This window comes from Coffea arabica, chromosome 2e (genome assembly GCF_036785885.1).
Source record: "Coffea arabica cultivar ET-39 chromosome 2e, Coffea Arabica ET-39 HiFi, whole genome shotgun sequence".
Taxonomy (NCBI): domain Eukaryota; kingdom Viridiplantae; phylum Streptophyta; class Magnoliopsida; order Gentianales; family Rubiaceae; genus Coffea; species Coffea arabica.
Window position 1 is genome coordinate 73606677 of NC_092313.1, and position 18234 is coordinate 73624910.

The window sequence follows — 18234 nt, forward strand, 5'->3', positions numbered from 1 at the left end:
CTTTTCCTTTCTTCACTTTCCTACAAAAGAAAACCAATTAAGTAAAAATGATTTCATTTAAACAACTTTAAAAAAACAAAGATAACAATAAAAATAAAATGAATTGGTAAAACTTTGGTGTCGACAAGAATCAATGCTTTACTAACAACTGTTAGCATCCTCTATGTTGATTTTATACTAATTGTTGAACTATCTATATAGATTTCTATATGCAATCCTGTTATCAATTTTTAATCAGGTTCTTCGTTTCTGTGCTAGCTTTATTCAACATTTAATGTGAATTTCGTTTGTATCAAATTTTGGAAATTTTAAGAATGTCAGTAAGAATGAATTTGGTGTTAAAAAAATCTTGTTTCTAGTCCTTGTGTCAGACAATATTATGGGTAAGGTTGGAATATTGCTGTATATCTATCTTTTCCTTTATTTGTTAATCCAATTTTTGGTTTAATTCAGGGAGAAGATATGTTCATTCTTACCAAAATGTTATGTCTTTTAAAAGTAACTGTTGATCGTTCTAAAGTGTAAATGAATTCAGGAAAATATAAATTCACAATAAGATCAAAAGAAATTTAATAAATAAAAATATTAAAGTTATATAAAAAATAAAAAAGAATTAAAGAAAAAAAATATAGAAAATAGATTTGGGTATTGGGCGGGATCAATCTAAACTCATTCCAAAGTGATCCCGCCTAAGTTAATCCCAAAACACATATGGGTAAGGTTAGACCCAATCCCATATGATTCGGTTTCATTTTCTGTCCAAGCAAATCCCGTCCATCCCGCCCATTTTGCCACCTCTAATTGGTACTATTTATTTCTTTTTTGATGCCCTCGACATCCGCTCCATACATTTTCATTGTTTTGATTACTTGCTTCTTCTTCTTTTTCTTTTTTTTTTTTTTGAGGTAGGGGGGGAACTTCCTAATCAAATGTGCATGCAGATGGCTAAAACATATGCATAGATTAAAAAAACGAGTAAATATATATATATATATATATATATATATATATATATATATATATATATATATATATATATATATATATATATATATATTGACAGTATATACACTATCACTGTTGAATTTATAATATACGTGTAAAAGTTGAATTTCAATTCAAATTTTGTATAATTTATCATTCATCTGACAGTGTATAGAAGATTAATTCTTTAAAAAAATCAAATATTCCAACGTAAGTCTCATCGGGAAATCAGATTTCACTTCTCAATAGCTGAGCAAAATGAAATATTCCAAATGCCCAGAGCAGCAATATTTTGACCATGGATAAAAACCAAACGGTCTAAACAAAAAAAACTTACAGAAACGAATAGAAAGGAATCCATAACAAGCCCAGAACCAATACAAATTCCACTTAGGCAAAAAAGATTTGGTAACTACCACTGCATATCAGTTTCTCCTTCAAGAAAAAATTACCAATATTTACATGTAAATATGTAATAAGATTATCTCTATAGTAGGTAAAGTTGAGATTTCAAGAATTAGACGTTTTAGATTCAAAAGTGGTGTTCGCTATTCTTTTCTTGACCGTTTGGGACTTTTTTTTCTTGTGTTGATCCTTGCCATATAACTACATATTTTCTTTTTAAGCTGTTAGTTTTAAGTTCATGGTCATGCAGAAAGAAATATAGTAATATCATGAATTGGCCTTCTCAAATCATTTGCTGGATTTTTAAGTGCAATAAGTGAAAAAAAAAAATATAGCTTAATCACAATCTGCTAAAGGCTAATTAAGGAAAGAGCATTACTACCTCAAGCACATGATTGCCATGCCAAATCAACTAATTAAGTTTTCTCTGGTGCACTCCTTTAATTGTTTAAGCGACCAAGGACCCCATTGTAAATTAATCGAATCTCCTTGGATTGATCAGGTTTTGTTTTGGCCTCTGCTGCATTATTTCCTACGAATCAACTATACAATCTGGTTTGTGTTGAACTCTTGAGTAGCAATACCCAGAATGAATGTTATTTTTTGGGGTTGTTTCAGACGTCCTATCTGAATGGAGAAGGAAAGTTTCTGTCATCAGTTTTCTCCTGAATTCGGTTTTAGAGTAAAGCAGCTTATGATCTTCTTTTGACCAAAGTAGAGGCAACGATCTTATTAGCAAGCAGGCTAATACTTTAATTTCATCACTGCATGATATACTATGGTTATTAAGAAATAAGAGTTTCATTTTCCAGTCCTCAGCGGTCAACAACTATATTGGAGAATCAAAAAAAATATCTGGTGACACAATTTTCCTTTAATTAAACGGATGCGAGGATGAAATAAGTAATCCTGTTTTCTACACTGAACAAAACGTAACAACGAGTGGTAGCCTTTGGAAAATCATGCACTATGACAGTGGAAGATAAATCAAAGTCACTCATTTTGCAATCCAAACAGCAGTTATAGAAAACCATTTTGTTTGCAACACTGAATTGCTGCATCAAACATGTCTTCAATGCTGTATTTGTATTCGAATCCAGTGTCCAAAAGTTTCTTGGAAGAAAGGCTACCAGATTCTTCGGATCCTGTCATCTCCTTCAAGGAACTGTAAGGAACTGACTTCACTTAGATTTTCATTTCATCAATATGTATTCAAATAACAGTAAGATAACAGAACTTACTCAGCAGTTGGTATTGGATACTCAGGGTACCTAGCGGACAGGCATTCGGCTAACTTATCAATAGTGACTTCAACAGCAGAACAAATATACCTCCCTTTAGCTTCAGGATACTCAAACAGAAAGATGTGTGCCCTGGCCACATCATCAGTATGCACAAATGGTGTTTTATAATGATACTTAATGCTGAATTCATCTTGATGACCTGCACAATAAGAAAAGTTCCAGGCTGAGAGGATCCTCAAGTGAAACTTTTGATGACTAGCATTCTTAGACTTTAAACCATTCTTTGCCTGTTTCAAGCTAATGCAGAGTTGATGATAGCTATTTCTGAGGTAGTGCAGGCAAATTAGTCAGACAAGCATTCCTCAGTGAAATATGTTTGCCTAGTTATATTTCTTGCAAAGTTCAACCTAAAATTCATGTGCTATCTGAAACTTTTCAAATAATGCAGACAAATTCAAGTGAAGAAATACTTAATTTTGTCTTTCTGATGCTTGCAAACTAATTAAGAAAGGGTAACAGAAAGAAGTGAGTCATGCTATTCTGATAAACAAAAGCTTACCAATGATCATTGCCATTGAGGAGCGTACAGAGCCAGGCATAAAAGGGCATACAAAGGGGCCATGTATCCAGGTAGGAATTATGCTCACAAGATCAAGCCCATTTTTCTCTGCAAATTCCAATGCAGCTTTTTCTGTTAACGTCTTGGTGATTGCATAAGAGACCGGCCCACTACCACCAAAGATCCTCCTAATATGATCTACATCACTCCAGATGCTTTCATCCACCATGTTTAGGCCCTTATCATTTGACCAGACAGTGGATGCACTGGAAGTATAAACAACTCGCTTCACTGTCTTGGAATTAAGGCATGCCTGAAGAATCCCAATTGTTCCCCTGATAGATCTATTGATCTTTGTTTCCTCGGTTTCTTTGCCCTCAAAATCCATAGGGTGAGCAACATGAAAGACTCCAATGCAGCCTTCAATTGCTGCATTAAAGCTGTCTGGTTTATCAAGATCAGCGTTGATAACTCGTAGTCTTTCTAATGCACCAGGTAGTTCTGTGAGGTGGTTAATGTTTTTCTTTGGATCTGGCAGTGAGTTTCAAATGTCAATTTTTGATAGTAACAGTCCGATAACACTCAGAACTAGCACTCAGTCTACAAATGGAGATTAAAAAACTTTCAAAATTCAACTTTTTGTCCCGTGATGTTCAATTGAGTATTCTTGGATAAGCTCAAACTTCACTCATGTCGCAGCTTTGCTAATATAAGCCTTCCTTTAGCATGTATAGAAACAAAATTGAAAAACCATTTTTGTTTAATCTGATCTCAGAGATCCAATCTCATAGATGTGCTGTTGCATGCATAAATTCTTACAGAGTTTAAGCAAGGATAGATTATCATGCAGCATTGGTAGAATTGTAGGCTACATATACACTACCGTTTTTGTGGGAAAGTGTAGACTGAATATCTCAAACACATTAGTATTATCTACCAATATTGGTTATAAGATTCTTGTTTTTAAATCCCTCCCACCCCACCTTCTCAACTTCCATCTGCTATGTTCAGGATTTAAACCTTGGAATCGAAACTCCCTGACCTCGGTCTCAATGGTTTTAAAAGACACCAAAATTATTCTGAAGTCATAAAGTATGGGACATCTATTTGCATCCTGGAAATATAGCTACATCTTGCTAGAACTATCGCCCTGTCCCAGCTATGACTTAACGGGGGGAAAACATCAATAAAACCATCAAGGGGAACCTCCACGAAGATTGGGTGCATTCACTTTTTTTTTTTTTTTGGTGTCTTTCTTATGGTAACTACAATTAACAGTACATATTGTATGTCTAATCAGATGGTGTTTTGATCCTGGGAGTACATTTGTGGCTTTATCATAGCTTTGTTATCATGAAACAATAACATTACACATAAAAAAAATGCTTCAATAGCGTTTCTGTTTCATGAGATTAATTTGAGGGTTTTGGAGCACAGAGACTTTCATATTCACATTCGACCATCAACAACCAATTGACTTAGTCAGATGAAAACAAGGGCTAAAGAATAGAAAAGATTATTATTATCCATTACAAGTACATGCATGCTAACGTAATCTTGGTTGGTTTTTACTTGGCGTGCCAGAAAAGAAGTGGATTTCTGGCATAATCAGCAGGGTTCAATTCTTATAGTACTTGGTTCGTTTACTAAAATGGCAAGTTGTATATAGTTGGCGAGGGAGGAAACGATACAGACGGAAATGGTAAAGTAGGAGAAGTAGAGAACTGATTACTAGTAAATCAACAAACATGAAAACCTGAAGAGGGCCTAATTGTAGCGTTGACAGAATAACCATCTTCAAGCAGCCTTTTGATCAACCATGATGCCAAAAATCCAGTTCCACCAGTTACACATACTCTCCCCTTCTCCATCTTCTCCCCTTCCATTAATTTGTGTCCCTCTAGCCTTTAATACCAGTCTAGTATTGTTTGGGCTCTTTAATTTGCAGTGGATTGCAAGTTTCAACTTGAAGAATTAATGGAGATATTTCTTAGCCCTCAGTCAGGAATCAACCACGTTCACTCGTTCATGTATTGTTGTCAGATCGATGTCAAAATAGTACTAAGATTGCTAGTGGAGTTATTTTCCTAGGAATAAAAGTCAAAATAGACACCTGTTCATTGGTTAGAATGATTGAAAAGGTGATGTTGCTGGTCCAATAGACACCTGTTTGGAGCTGAGCCACAGCCTGAGAGTGCCCAACGTACCAAATGCTTTGTAATTAGTTTGGTAGTTAATTAAAACCACAAAGGCTATGCGTTTTAATGAACTACAACAATAACATATTAAAAATTAATTTAGCTTTGTTTGGAGGATTTGGATATAAATAGAAGAAGATATAAATTGGGATTAAAAAGGATAAAACTAGTATTAAAAGGGAAATGAAAAAAAGACTAACCTCCCAACTCTGCCTTTCATTGAATTTTCAAAAAGAGCATTAAAATTATTTTTCAACATTATTATGTTTCGACATTAGATGCTCTAACGAACTAACATGAAATTCGAAAATTCAAAAAAATAACTAATTAAATTTGTATTTAAATTAAGGGATAATCATGGAAGGGAATTTAAATTTGAATAACAAACAAAAATAACTAGCATTAGATGCTCTAAACAAATTGTATACATCGTGGTGCATTTATTTGCTGGAGTGAGGCGTCCAACAAATTGAGACTGATTGATGTGATGCCTCTCCACATTAGCTATTCTGGGAAAGACATGCTACATATTATCCTTGCATTCCCAGAAATCATAGGGAGACACGGACTAATATCTCAGCCATGACAAGTTTTGACACTATTGTAGCCTATCTAGATAAACAGCTGCACTTTGCAACTGCAGATTCGCAAGTCATCATCTCAAAGCTTTCAATTAACCGCATCGGGTTGTCTTTCGGGCAGAGAATCAAGAAATTCTGGTAAAGCCTTGTATGAATTGAATATCCTGCTCAATGTAGGGAACTTAGACTGCAAAAGAACAAGAAAAGGGACAATATGATACTTAAAAATCACCATATTGCACCAAAGAAGGAAACTATCTTCAGAAGCACAGTGCAGGAAACATGTATAAACTCTAAAGGAAACAATGGTCGTGTTTCTGGGACATGAATATTCCTGCTTGTGGGCATCCAGAAACAAATTTCACAACATACCAAGTATGTTCTTTTAGAGGTTTACAATGGGATGCAGCTATGAGTTAACAAACAAATGGAGTAAAACTCAAAAGGCTTTGGTGTGGAGGCAAACACAAAACAAGCAATGTCTCAGTGCATGACAGGTACATGTATGTATTGTTGCGTTGGGACTTACCATGTCAATATTAAACCTTTTTATTGCAACAGCAATTTGCGGTGCCAAAAATACATCAGCCTGCAACATCCACAAGTCCAAGTTCAATAATGACCGTTGAAACCATCAGATTTCAACTTTCTGTTCGTTGTTTCCTGGGACAGATTTTTAGCTGCAGGTAGTTTCAATTCCAAAAACAACAAAGCAGTTTTCATTTCTGTTCCATCCAAATTCATTTGGTGATCTCCACATTTATACGACTTTCAGTAACAAAAGAATATTCTCACATATTCATACATGCACAACGTTCTTAACAGTTCAGGTTGTTGGAAGATGACTCTATTTGATACTCGACTATCTCCATACTCAAATCCAAAATAAAAAGATAATCAGACATGAATTACTACTATACCAAGTATATTTCATCTCCTGTAGCATATTTCCCAGCAAGGCTGTTTAGCAACTTCTCAAGAGCTGCACAGAAACAAGATCCAATTCGTATTACAACTACCCCAAAAAATTACGGCAATAGATGAACACTGAGGTGCAAAATGCAAGATACAAGCAGTGTCCATTTAAAGCATGACCCCAATGTTCCTCATCGATCAAGAATACCAGACCTCAAAATGTCACAGACAAGAATTGACTAGATCAGTCATTCTCTAGTTCCGTAAGCAACAGTTTGAAAGAGTTTTTTTTCCACATTTTCCAGTAATTAGATTTTTTTGATTGATTTATCAATTATTTAAACATCTGTTTTAGTCCATTTCATATGATAAACTCATAAAACTCTATGTTTAATCTAACAAGAATCTAAACAGTTTTTGTCCAGTTAACAACAACATCTTGTGAGTAGTCCCTGAATCAGAACCAATTTGTGATTACCATGATTCCTCAGTGATAAATCAGAGTTTTTTTGACTAACTCATCTGCACAAGTTCCAATCATTATAAGAAAGTAAGCCAGTGTATCTACATGATTGGCTTGAGTAACAAGAACTCTAGAAGACAATGCAATAGTACCAATTCTTTCTTCCCCGAAACACAATATCTGAAGATCTCGGAGAAAGCAAGGGCAGTTAAATCGTTCAATATGTCATGATGAAAGACAAAACTCTCTGCAGGACAAGTTCAAAGAATACATTGCCATTTAATTGTTTTTCCAAATACTACATTTGCTAGGATAAAGAAAGAACACATTTGGGATGTCATTTGTGTCATCTATTAAGTGGTCTTCATCCACGTATGAGATAAGAGCAGTAGTTTCATCTAAACAGATGAAAATGGCTGGTGAACTTAAAGAGCGTTGACTGTGATGTGTATAGCTGCACCAACACAGCTAAGACAGATTTCAGACCCATAGAAGCCCAGTGAAATCATAGGCAAATCTACATCATGATTTTGGACTTGAGGGGATACAAGAAAATGCGATCTCCCTTTTGAAATAGAAGAAGTTTGAGCACTTGGGATAACTAGAAAGGACAAAACAGATGGCAAAATGAAGTTTATGTTTTGAATTTTTCCTAAAAGTACTTGCGATTTAATCATCAAAACTCAGTTACTAAAGCATGGTAAGAACTAAGAAGGGATCACTTCAAGCCTGGAAACATAAGAAAAGCAGTAACCAGAATGACAGATTCCAACATAAATACTCACCAAAGAAGCCTGTCTCTATCTTAGATTGAGCCCATGATGATCTTTCTTCGGAACCAAATTTTTCCTCAATATTCCTCTATAAAATGGAAAAGAGATGAGAAACTAAACCTAAAGGTTCTATCCTGCCTAAAATATCAAAATGGCGGTGAGGAACTTTATACCAGCACTGACACCATATGCAGAGGCTGTATGCTGGAGGAGACAATGTTTGCAGCCTGTAAGAGAAACATACCTCCTCCAATGAGCGAAGAAGAAGTTTGCTTGAACAAGTAATCTCAAGCATCAGCGTTATTTACTTAGCGCAGAAAAACATCAATAGGTAAACAGCATGAGCTGTCCATGTGAAACACTTAATGTTCCTGTCTTGATGGAAACTTATGTTTGAAATAACAAGCCAGCAAATGTTGTTTTACCGCATCACAAACTATACTTCACAAATTAGTATGAGTAACTCCCTATTCTTGCTTCTCTTAAAGGTGAACTTATGTATTGGCCCCGTTGGTAATGCAATGCTTACAGGTACAACCATATCTTGGTCATCCTAAGGCCTTTCATGGAATTATTCAGAAGTCCTTGGAGCTAACCTGAAGATTGAGGGCTCGTAGTCCAGGATCAAGGGGCATTAATGCTTTGTGGGGATACTTCTCCTCCAGATACTAGCCAATAGTTGCCAGCAGAGAATTTGCACAGAAGTTAGAAAAGCATTAAAAGGAAAACCTTATCGGGGAAAATAAGTAGGAAGAACAGAGTAAACAGTCATTTAGAGCAAACCAGCAATATTGCCAATGAATCAGACACCACCAAATCTGCATCAGCCAACGCAGGAACATAATGTAGTGGATTTATTTTCTCAAACTCTGCACAACATTTCCATGAAAATGAATGAATAGCAGTATTTCTCAACCACATGTACAATAGCACGACTCTAACAGTGTATCTTGGATTACATGAAAGTAAAGAGCAGGCAAAAAACTTGATACAACAATCATTTGATAAGTACTATGAAATAGGCATCAGGTTTATGGAAATCTTATCGCACTGTTTGTTGCAGTTGACTTCTAATACTAAAATGACACATTTTATAAAATATCTGTTTTTTTGTTTGGTTCTAGATTTTTATCAAAACTTTATTAACTTCTCATTGAAAAACAAGTAAAGAATAGTTTTCCTCCAAATGTTTCACGATTCTAAACGTATCAAAACATAATGAAATTGTCGAAAAAAACAAGAAAAAGCAAAAGGAGTGATGAGTATGACAGATGCAATGTTGTTAAGAGCACTAAACAACTCAAATGACTCAATCGAAAGGCCAGAAGAAGGAGACAGAGAGAACCTGGGCTGAATTGCTCTCCTTTCCTAAGATTTACTGCTCTATAGTCATACGGAAGCCCTGTACTCCCAAAGAAAGAACAAATAAATGAGTCAACAACAGCAAAATTAAAAGAGTTCCTAGTCGCATACCAAAAATAAGTTCTTGAGCAAGAAATGAAAACAGGATTGATGGAGAACCTTTAAGATTCAAAGCAAAGCGGACTCTCCAAGAGCATGAACTCTGCCAGAAAGAGTAGAGTATAAGCTTTGGAGGGGCTGTTGATGTTGAATTATCAACAGGGCTCGCACTCTTCTGCTGCATTTGGATTGACTTAATGATTTACAATCACCAAACAAGCTAATACTGTAATCACTGGGCAAGAAGAGGTTGCTCCTCGTAGTGACTAACCAAATTGAAAGAGAAAAACGTTATTCAATGAGTTTGGTTGTGAAAAGTTCAAGAACTGTTAGGAAATAATTACAGGGGCAAGACAGATCCTAGGAAAGGCTAAACTCATTAGTCAGCTAAAATGTACAAAGGATTGGCCTAGGAGGTACGGTGCTTGGCCCTCTTGGTTTTGGATATGGTTTTGGATATGGATATAGGGGTGCTTGGTTTCTCGGTGGATATATTCGGTTATTCTCATGTATGGGGAATTTACTGAGCTATGCTGCCACTGCCCCTAATCCACTTTGTGTAGCAACTAATCCTTGTTTGGAATGTTAGTTTCCGTAGAAAAATGTTTATGTTTCCGTGAATATATTTTTTAATTATCTTTTTATCTCATATTAGGGGTGGACACATGTCGGGTACCCACCCCTAATAAGATTTGGCTGACCCGATTCTAAAATATCGGATCAGCCATTTTGCGACCCTAACCCGCTCCTAATATTTTCGGGTACTCGAAAAAAATGGACGGGTCATAGGGTACTCGCCCCTAAAAAAAACTATTTTTCAATAAAAAAATATTTTTCACTTAATATCAACATGTTTTCCAATAAAAAAAAAGTATGTTTTGCAATTAACATTGGTAGAGATATTATAATTAAAATCCATACATCACCATTCTCACACATTTCATCCAATAATCAAACCGATTTCATAAATTTAGTATATATTAGAATTATAATATCTAATAGATAAAACGAAATTTTATGATAATTTTGAGTACATCACCATTCTCACGCATTTCATCCTTTTACAACATAACAAACACAAGGATAATAAGTATATGACAACTTTTTCAACTTCCTTAAGGATATTATGGTACAAAATTGCATCCAAAATGAGTTGATTGTGGAATCAAGTCCGGAAAAGAATTGAACAGAACTAATAATTTTTGAAGAAAGTATAACCAAAATAATTTTGAAAAATTTTCCCCAACATTCTTACATCTTTGGAATAGACCTTGTTGCATTAAATGTGATGAAAAAGAAAAATAAATTTCTTGCACTAAAATAAATGAGACAAATTTAAGAGACACAATTGCAATAAAATAAATAAATAAATGAAAGACACAAATGTTTTAATTATCTAGCTAACAGAAAATTGGAGCTCCAAACACAAATTTTTGATTGAATTGAAGAAAAATTTGCAGGACAGATCGATCGAAGTAGAATAAAAATGAAAAAAAATGAAAGGGATGAACAATTTTTATGATAGAGTTTCACAAATTTTTCTTTGTTTTATTCATTTGGTTCAAGTTTCACCAAGAATATTGGTTTTTTTTAGACAAGATGAGGAGAGGCGGATCATATGAGATTAAAATATGAGATTGTGAACCACTTTACTTACACTTAGGATTAAAAATTATAAAATTATATAATGAACCCTTATTTTTTTAATATTTATATAATATACCCTGCGGGTCGGATACCCGCGGACATTTATTTTGCTGATCCGTATCCGTATCCGTTTTTGCGGGTACCCGACCTGCATCTGCCGCTCTAAGAAAACTAGGATCGAATATCCTATTTTTCGGATCGGATTGGGTTAGTCAGGTTTCGGATTGAATCGAATTTTTTTGCCCACCCCTATCTCATATTCATCAAATCGTTACAGTATATTTTTTTTTATAAAAATTCCTAAAAATAGCAATCCAAACAGAGTAGGAACCAAAAAATATATATATATATATATATAATTAGTACTTGTTAGGTGTAATGTTAGTATTTCCTAATGATAAATGCTTATCTAACTGCATTGTTATATTTGGCACTATAGTGCGTAGAACTTTTCAAATAATTGTGACAAAAACAAAAAACAAAAACAAAAAAACTAGTAATAACTCACCTTCGTAGAACTTGAAAGGAAAAGAAGAACACATCAATTTTTTGTGCAGACGATTTCTAGAAAGTTTTATACCAAATGGTAACAATGATAAATTATCTACTTTCAACTGAAATTTAGAGTTTTCCTTTAAGATTTATTATTTGCACGACCAATTTTGGTTCTCTGAACAATATTATGATTTACTATTAATTAAATATTAAATGTGCCCTTCCTATGTATATGTTTCAGTTGCACTCTAAATTACCTTGACGTATGATCATTCACTTTGGGGCCAAAAGATGCTAAGAAACACATTCGAAAAAGGCAATACTTGTTAATCAATTTAATAATTACTCCACTATTTGTTTTAACTTTTAAGTAAGTTCTGAGTCTAAATGAATCCCCCATGGTTAATTCACAAGGGTTCATCAATCGCTATCTTTCTCTTTCCCCTGACTTTTTTCCTTTAACAATTAATTAATTTTGTGAAATAAATTCTTGTGTTCCTGATTACAAACAGAAATCTATTGGGTTTCTGTATAATTTTCTAAAGTCTAGGTGCATTTCTGTTATTTCGCAAAAATATTCAGCCCTTCTAAGTAATAGCTTAGCAGCCCAAGAAGTCGAAGATCTCCCGCCCGTATCAGACCTATAAATACTCCAGGGGTTAAGAGCAGTATTAAGCCAAAGGTCCAGAACCTTCAAATCTTTGTTACACTTTCCTTTCTCCTGGGTTTGAAGATTTCAGACAGAAAAACAAATTAATCAAGCCCTGAATAGTTCAAAACTTTTCTTCTACAAGAATGGCTTTCTGGGGTCAGTTGCTGCGTTGTTATATTGGTGATATACTTTATTATTACGTCCCCAGTTTAACCCACTAACAATATTGGATTTTTTGTTCTTTTCTTTTTCTGATTACATTTTTCAGGAATTGAAGTGAAACCGGGAAAGCCCGTTACTCATTCTTTTGATAAAGTACGTCGAAGGCTACGAATTTCCCAGGTAATAATTCTCAAGAATGCATATTTGAATGATTGGTTTTTCGCATTTTTCCAGTTTGTATTTGCTATTCCAGTGCTTTTTTTTTCCTTCCTCTAAAAAAATTTCGGCCCATTTTTCGGAATTTCATAATTAAGAATTAATTGGGTTTTTCTGTGATGGATTTTCTATTGAGTATCCATGTTTGACATTGAATTTAAGAAAAGGAGAGAGAAGGGAAAACTATTAGAAGAAAAAGAAAGAAAGAGGAGAATCACTGAAAGTTATGTAGATTTTTGTGTCATATCTGATACTGGATCTGAAAATTTGATTATCTTTGTTGCACGCTTTCTTTTCTTTCATGATGGTATGGTGTACGAGGATTACATTTTTGTCATTTAATTGGATTTCTTGTTATATTGTTTAGGCCACACTGGGAATCGGATCAGCAATAACAAAGAGTTTAGTCCAATGTAATGTGGGGAACAAGAGTCCTGTTTTTCTATGTGCATTATTGCCTGATAAGACAGAATCATGCCACTTGGATTTGGAATTTGAGGAGGCGGATGATGTGGTTTTTTCTGTTATTGGTCCTCGAGGCGTTTACCTGACTGGTTACTATGTTAGCAATGATCAGCATCCAGCTCTGAACAGTGATACGTATCCTTTCCTGTTTGTTTTTTGTCTTTTTTGGTTCTCATTGCTTTCTACAAAAGCATTAGAGGCACGGCATGTCATTTGAATTATCTTTCCTTGACTTTGCTCTTAAGTCGCATAGTCATTACAATCTTGGTGATATTATGATGTTCCTTTACCACACTCCCTCCTTCGAGGAAACATGCTTTTTGTCATTTTGTTGCTTTGAGGTAGATGCTTGAAACTTCTAAATTTCCTTCATTTATTGCAAAAGAGAGTCGTATGGTGAGGATATTGCAAATACTGAGACAGAAGAATCTGGTTTGCGTAGTGATGAGGATGAATATGAAGATAGCTTTATTGATGATAGTGATCCGGTGGTGTCACCACCCTCAGCTGATGGAGGTATATGCAGCATAACCCTTCTTTAATTTCATTCTTTCTCTGCAGAAGTTCAGCATCATTGACTCAAAATCTTCTCTTAAGCTGATTGTTGATATGTTTAACAAAAATCACAAATCTTCGCTGCGTATGTTTGCACTGTTTAGTGTTTTTAGCTGATCAGATCTTCTTCAGTATAACAAATAAGGTATCAGTGTTAATCATTCGGCAGTGATGGATGATTACATTACAACAGTATGTGTTTCTAAATAAGTTGTTTGACCGTGTTGGATTGAAGCAATGGCTGATTATTTTCTTTATCTGGACTTGTGTGTTTCCTCCGTCTATCAGCTTTTTGTCATCAATTATCTGTCTTTTCTTTTTTGCATGCTTTCTGTGATATTTTTCATATTTTATTAGTCAGAATCTTACTGAAGTCTAGATTTGTTGATGATCCAGTTGTTAAGGAGATGGACAATGAGAAGGAGATGAGAGAAAGGAAAGGCAGTAAACGACTGCAAGGGAAGAAATTTGTTATAATTGATTCTGATGACGAAACTACTTCTCAGGAGAGTGAAGATGAGGATAATCACCTTATATCTGCATCTAAGAATAATATGGTTGCAAAAGACAAGGTAACAGTTGAAACAATTGCTGAGCCAGCAGATTGTGGTGCTTCTGGCCATGTATCAAAGGAAAAAGCTGATCCTGTTACCATGCCAAAAGAACCGAAGAGGTGGCTTTTAGTTGCATTACTTCTCACATTATCTCTTTTAGTGAACTTAGTTATGTTCATGTACCTCCATCAAACTAGAATGCATGTATGAAGTTTACTCTTCCTAATTTTGCTCATTTTTTCATTTTCTATGTTGCTTTCTTTGTTAACTTCAGAATTCAATCTCACTATACAGTACGGTGACCTGTGTAGTGGATAAATTCTTTCAAGTTGTTCCCCATAGTACAAATTTAGGTACTATTATTCATTGGGTCCCTGTTGATTGTTTTTCAAAATTCCTGGGTACAGGAAAACCCTACCATGTAATGCATCATTTCCTGCTGATGAAGTCAAATTAGATAAAGAGATGGAGCCACAGGAAATCAGGTGCCTCTCCCAGGAGGCAGAAACTTTTGAAGATAATTCTGTTAACCCTATTGATTCCCCTGTACATCAAGTTCATGCAAATTTGGCAAAGGTTGATGACGCATCTGGGAGTCTGCATGCAAGTAAAAAAGAAGATAAGAGGCAAGCGATTTCATTTTCTAGCACTCTTTCCTTCTGCATCTTGTCTACCTAATTTATGCATGCATATGCCATCTTTAGGAGACATGAATGCACATAGAGTAAGAAAAAATAGAACAATAAGCATTAGCAGGGCCATATTTAATCAAGTTGGCTTAATTTATCTGATCACGTTGCAAAAGAGATCAAATATTTGGTTCAGTATAATTTTGTGATCATTTGTTTTCTTGACATGCTACAGAGGTAGTATGAAAAGTTAAAAAGAATGGCCAACAGGCGTAGTATTCTGACTGGAAGAAAGAAAAATTAGAGATAGATAATTATGCATAGTCAGGCATGGAACAATCTATCATATGGATATTCATTTTTTTTTGTATTCAAGCAACAAAACCATGTGTATTAGACCATTGCTGTGTATGAGATGAAAGTCCCCTAAAACCAGGAGCACTTTCAGTTTTAGGAATTGAACTCTCCAGATTGGATGTGGATGAGTTGAAAATTTCAATGTGTGAGCAGAAAAAACTGTGATACTTTCTGCATGATGATGTGCTATCCTAAAGGTTACTTTCATCCCTCAATGTTAGCTGAGGGGATTCACTGTCATCATTGTGGATGTATCGAGCCTTTTATGATTCTCTTTAAGAAAGTAAAACAGGGGAACATTTTTAAACTTTCTCATAAGGTTTCTGACTGAACATGTTCCATCATGTCTTCCATCTTGCTCAACAATGACTCCTTTTTGCAGTGCAAGTGGGGCGGGCATCTTACTTGTATATATCTTTATGCGACTTCTGGAAGTTATTAGTGCTCCTTATATGATATTTTTAGATACATAGTAGCTGTGTCTGATTTTCATTCTGTTTACGTGAACACTACTAGCGAACTTGCTCCTTTAAACAACAAAAAGTCGAAGAGAAAAAGGAAAGAACAAGCTGATGGTGACAAAATTATTGAAGGCAGCAATAGTAATCACAAGAAGTCCCTAAAAGAGGATAAAGTCATGCAAGCTGTAGCTGAGACTGATAACAAGGAACAAGATCTTCCTATGCCCAATGAATCTAACCAAGAACCAACTATTAATGGGTAAGATATTTTTGTTATATCACTGTTGACTGTATGTTTGCACTATTTTTCTTTTAACAGTCATATGTCTACTATATATACGCTTACTTCATTGACATTAGGAGTAGTATTTTGTTTGGCAGATCTGGGAGGATTTGGTGATGGTAATTGTCTTATGTGACTTTACGCATGCAGGAAAATTGATCTTGATGGTCCTAGTTCATTGCCTCATCCTGAGAAAGACCAACCTTCAAAGAAAAGAAGGAAAAAGGGTAGCATCAAAGAGAGGTCTGATGGAAGTAATGATGCTACCTCTAAAAGAATTCTTGTGGATGATCAGTTGAAGGAAAATCTCCTAAAGGATGAGAAAATTGTCAGTGATATGCCTGCAACAACTTCAGAAGATAAGAAACAGACTGGTGATGAGTGAGAATTTGGGCTTTCTCTTTCCTTTTTCTTTATCTTTGTGCACACTTCTATTTATTTTAATGACTTATTTTTAGTTGTTGTATCACTAAACTATGAGTCCCTCTCTACCTAGAGAAAGAAGATATAAAATTCTTTTGTAGAAAGTATTCTAATTTTATCCTGATCTACAATTAACTGGTTCAGTTATGTAAAATTGCAGAGGCACAAACTTCGACTTTGCAGCTGAAGGAAATCAACTTGAGAAACCCAAAAAGAAGAAAAAGAAGGCCAAAACTGTTGACAATAAAGAAAGCATGAATGTGAGTGGATCACTTTTGTCTGAAAATGAGTCTAGAGAACCATCCAAATCATGTCAAGTAAGGACCTTGTCAAATGGATTAGTTATAGAGCAGCTGGCATTGGGCGAACAAGAAGGAAAAATAGCTGCTATTGGGAAAAAGGTAATTCTTTGTCTAATCAGTGCATTACAGTAGCATGAATCCCAACTTCTTAACACACTATGAAAAAGTGATACTGATTGTTGAAATGGGTTAATGTTGATGCAGGTCAAAGTTTATTATACTGGCATGCTAAAGGAGAGTGGACATGTATTTGACTCTAATGTTGGCAACTCCCCCTACAAGTTTCGTCTAGGTATAAAACAAAGCACATCTGTTCACCCCACCTTTTAAGAATATAAAACCCCAAAATGAAACAATAAAACGTTCTAGAAAACTGCTTTTTTTTTTTTCATTTTCAAATCTCTAAATTGGGCCACTCATTTTGTTTGGTTGAATAATAACAAACAGGAGATGAAGCAATTATTGGGGGATGGAATATTGGTCTCGAAGGTAGGCTCTTCTTGAACTGGAAATATTTCGATCTTCCCTATACATCTTTCATTGGCAGCATTATAACTCCATTGCCATGTACACAATTCTCAGGCATGCATGTCGGTGATAAGAGAAGACTAATCATCCCACCAGCATTGGGGTATATGCTTCCTTCTGTTCAGATGTTTTTAGACTGCCACTTTCTATGTTTTGGTTATTTTGAATCTCAAATATCTGTGTGGAGCTTAATACCAATATTAAGCTCGCATGTTGAAAGACATTAGACACTACTTAAAGAAATTCAATAGACAATAGACTGTACTAAAATGTTGTTTCTATGGCAGTTATGGGAGCAAGGGAGCTGGAGAAAATGTGCCGCCAAATTCGTGGCTGGTGTATGATGTTGAATTAGCTGGTGTCCGTTGATATAATGGTTTTATTTCCACAAAGAGGGAAAAAAAAAAGAACCTCATGCAAGGAGAGGCAGCCTAAAGTAAAATGGTGTTTTAATTTGGGATCTGAAGTAAGCTTGTTAGAGTACTAGATGATCAATGGGTTCTGAAAAGATGTATTTTTGTGTAACAATGGATCATGCAGGAGGATTTTATTGTGGAACACATATGTCTATAGTGATGCTAAAAGCTAGAAGGAAGACACTGGGGCATCACCCTGAAGAATATTGTATCATCACCCTACCTCAATCCTGCAACGTTATTGAATCTACAAATTTCTTATCTTTGCCAAAGGAAACAACTTGTGGAGCAATTGTCAGTATATCCATAATCAACTTATGTCTTAGGCTCTGAAGCTAATATGACTATATCCTGTTTCTTTTTATATAATATTCTGGTCTTAAAATAAGCAATATTCTGAGAAAATGTGATTGTGCCCCTAAATCTGTTCTAATACACCATCTGAGTATTACATAGATGCATCAAAATGGTGATCGCGTCCCTGATAAGTCATGTAGGAGCTAACA

The 18234-nt window shown here is 35.0% G+C and overlaps 3 protein-coding genes across 4 annotated transcripts; 1 reads left to right on the forward strand and 2 right to left on the reverse strand.

Moving 5' to 3' along the window:
• Window positions 1-2248: 2248 nt before the first annotated feature.
• LOC113727923 (vestitone reductase-like) lies at window positions 2249-5215 on the reverse strand. The gene is made up of 4 exons (XM_027252331.2): window positions 4949-5215; window positions 3193-3723; window positions 2631-2832; window positions 2249-2554 (listed from the first exon to the last, which is right to left on the reverse strand). The coding sequence occupies exons 1-4, from the start codon at window positions 5076-5078 to the stop codon at window positions 2410-2412; spliced, it is 1008 nt and encodes a 335-aa protein (XP_027108132.1). The 5' UTR covers window positions 5079-5215; the 3' UTR covers window positions 2249-2409.
• Window positions 5216-5764: 549 nt separating this feature from the next.
• LOC113727924 (glutathione S-transferase zeta class-like) lies at window positions 5765-10006 on the reverse strand. Of its 2 annotated transcripts, none has more exons than XR_003457938.2 (9): window positions 9644-9960; window positions 9468-9524; window positions 8906-8991; window positions 8719-8790; window positions 8296-8349; window positions 8135-8210; window positions 6892-6953; window positions 6501-6634; window positions 5765-6158 (listed from the first exon to the last, which is right to left on the reverse strand). XR_003457938.2 is itself a non-coding variant. In XM_027252332.2 (9 exons), the coding sequence occupies exons 1-9, from the start codon at window positions 9765-9767 to the stop codon at window positions 6060-6062; spliced, it is 690 nt and encodes a 229-aa protein (XP_027108133.1). In that variant the 5' UTR covers window positions 9768-10006; the 3' UTR covers window positions 5765-6059. The 2 variants fall into 2 exon arrangements, 1 of the variants encoding a protein (XP_027108133.1); XM_027252332.2 differs by having other exon boundaries at window positions 6501-6560; window positions 9644-10006.
• Window positions 10007-12355: 2349 nt separating this feature from the next.
• On the forward strand, window positions 12356-18020 carry LOC113727925 (peptidyl-prolyl cis-trans isomerase FKBP43). The gene is made up of 13 exons (XM_027252333.2): window positions 12356-12533; window positions 12646-12719; window positions 13123-13355; window positions 13606-13736; window positions 14172-14448; window positions 14737-14955; window positions 15832-16035; window positions 16210-16440; window positions 16643-16883; window positions 16989-17076; window positions 17232-17273; window positions 17367-17415; window positions 17600-18020. The coding sequence occupies exons 1-13, from the start codon at window positions 12521-12523 to the stop codon at window positions 17679-17681; spliced, it is 1884 nt and encodes a 627-aa protein (XP_027108134.1). The 5' UTR covers window positions 12356-12520; the 3' UTR covers window positions 17682-18020.
• Window positions 18021-18234: the final 214 nt, after the last annotated feature.

What these genes read in the sequence shown, in the direction of transcription:
- LOC113727923 (XM_027252331.2), bottom strand. Translation starts at nt 5,078, where the DNA reads ATGGAAGGGGAGAAGATGGAGAAGGGGAGAGTATGTGTAACTGGTGGA. An exon ending in TACAATTAGGCCCTCTTCAG is followed by an intron (nt 3,724 to 4,948) that starts GTTTTCATGTTT and finishes ACTCACTGCCAG; the next exon opens with ATCCAAAGAAAAACATTAAC. An exon ending in TATCCAATACCAACTGCTGA is followed by an intron (nt 2,555 to 2,630) that starts GTAAGTTCTGTT and finishes AGTTCCTTACAG; the next exon opens with TTCCTTGAAGGAGATGACAG.
- LOC113727924 (XM_027252332.2), bottom strand. Translation starts at nt 9,767, where the DNA reads ATGCAGCAGAAGAGTGCGAGCCCTGTTGATAATTCAACATCAACAGCC. An exon ending in ATTCATTGGCAATATTGCTG is followed by an intron (nt 8,791 to 8,905) that starts GTTTGCTCTAAA and finishes ACTATTGGCTAG; the next exon opens with TATCTGGAGGAGAAGTATCC. An exon ending in AAAGGTTTAATATTGACATG is followed by an intron (nt 6,159 to 6,500) that starts GTAAGTCCCAAC and finishes GTTCTTTTGCAG; the next exon opens with TCTAAGTTCCCTACATTGAG.
- LOC113727925 (XM_027252333.2), top strand. An exon ending in GAAGGCTACGAATTTCCCAG is followed by an intron (nt 12,720 to 13,122) that starts GTAATAATTCTC and finishes TATATTGTTTAG; the next exon opens with GCCACACTGGGAATCGGATC. An exon ending in ATGGAATATTGGTCTCGAAG is followed by an intron (nt 17,274 to 17,366) that starts GTAGGCTCTTCT and finishes CACAATTCTCAG; the next exon opens with GCATGCATGTCGGTGATAAG.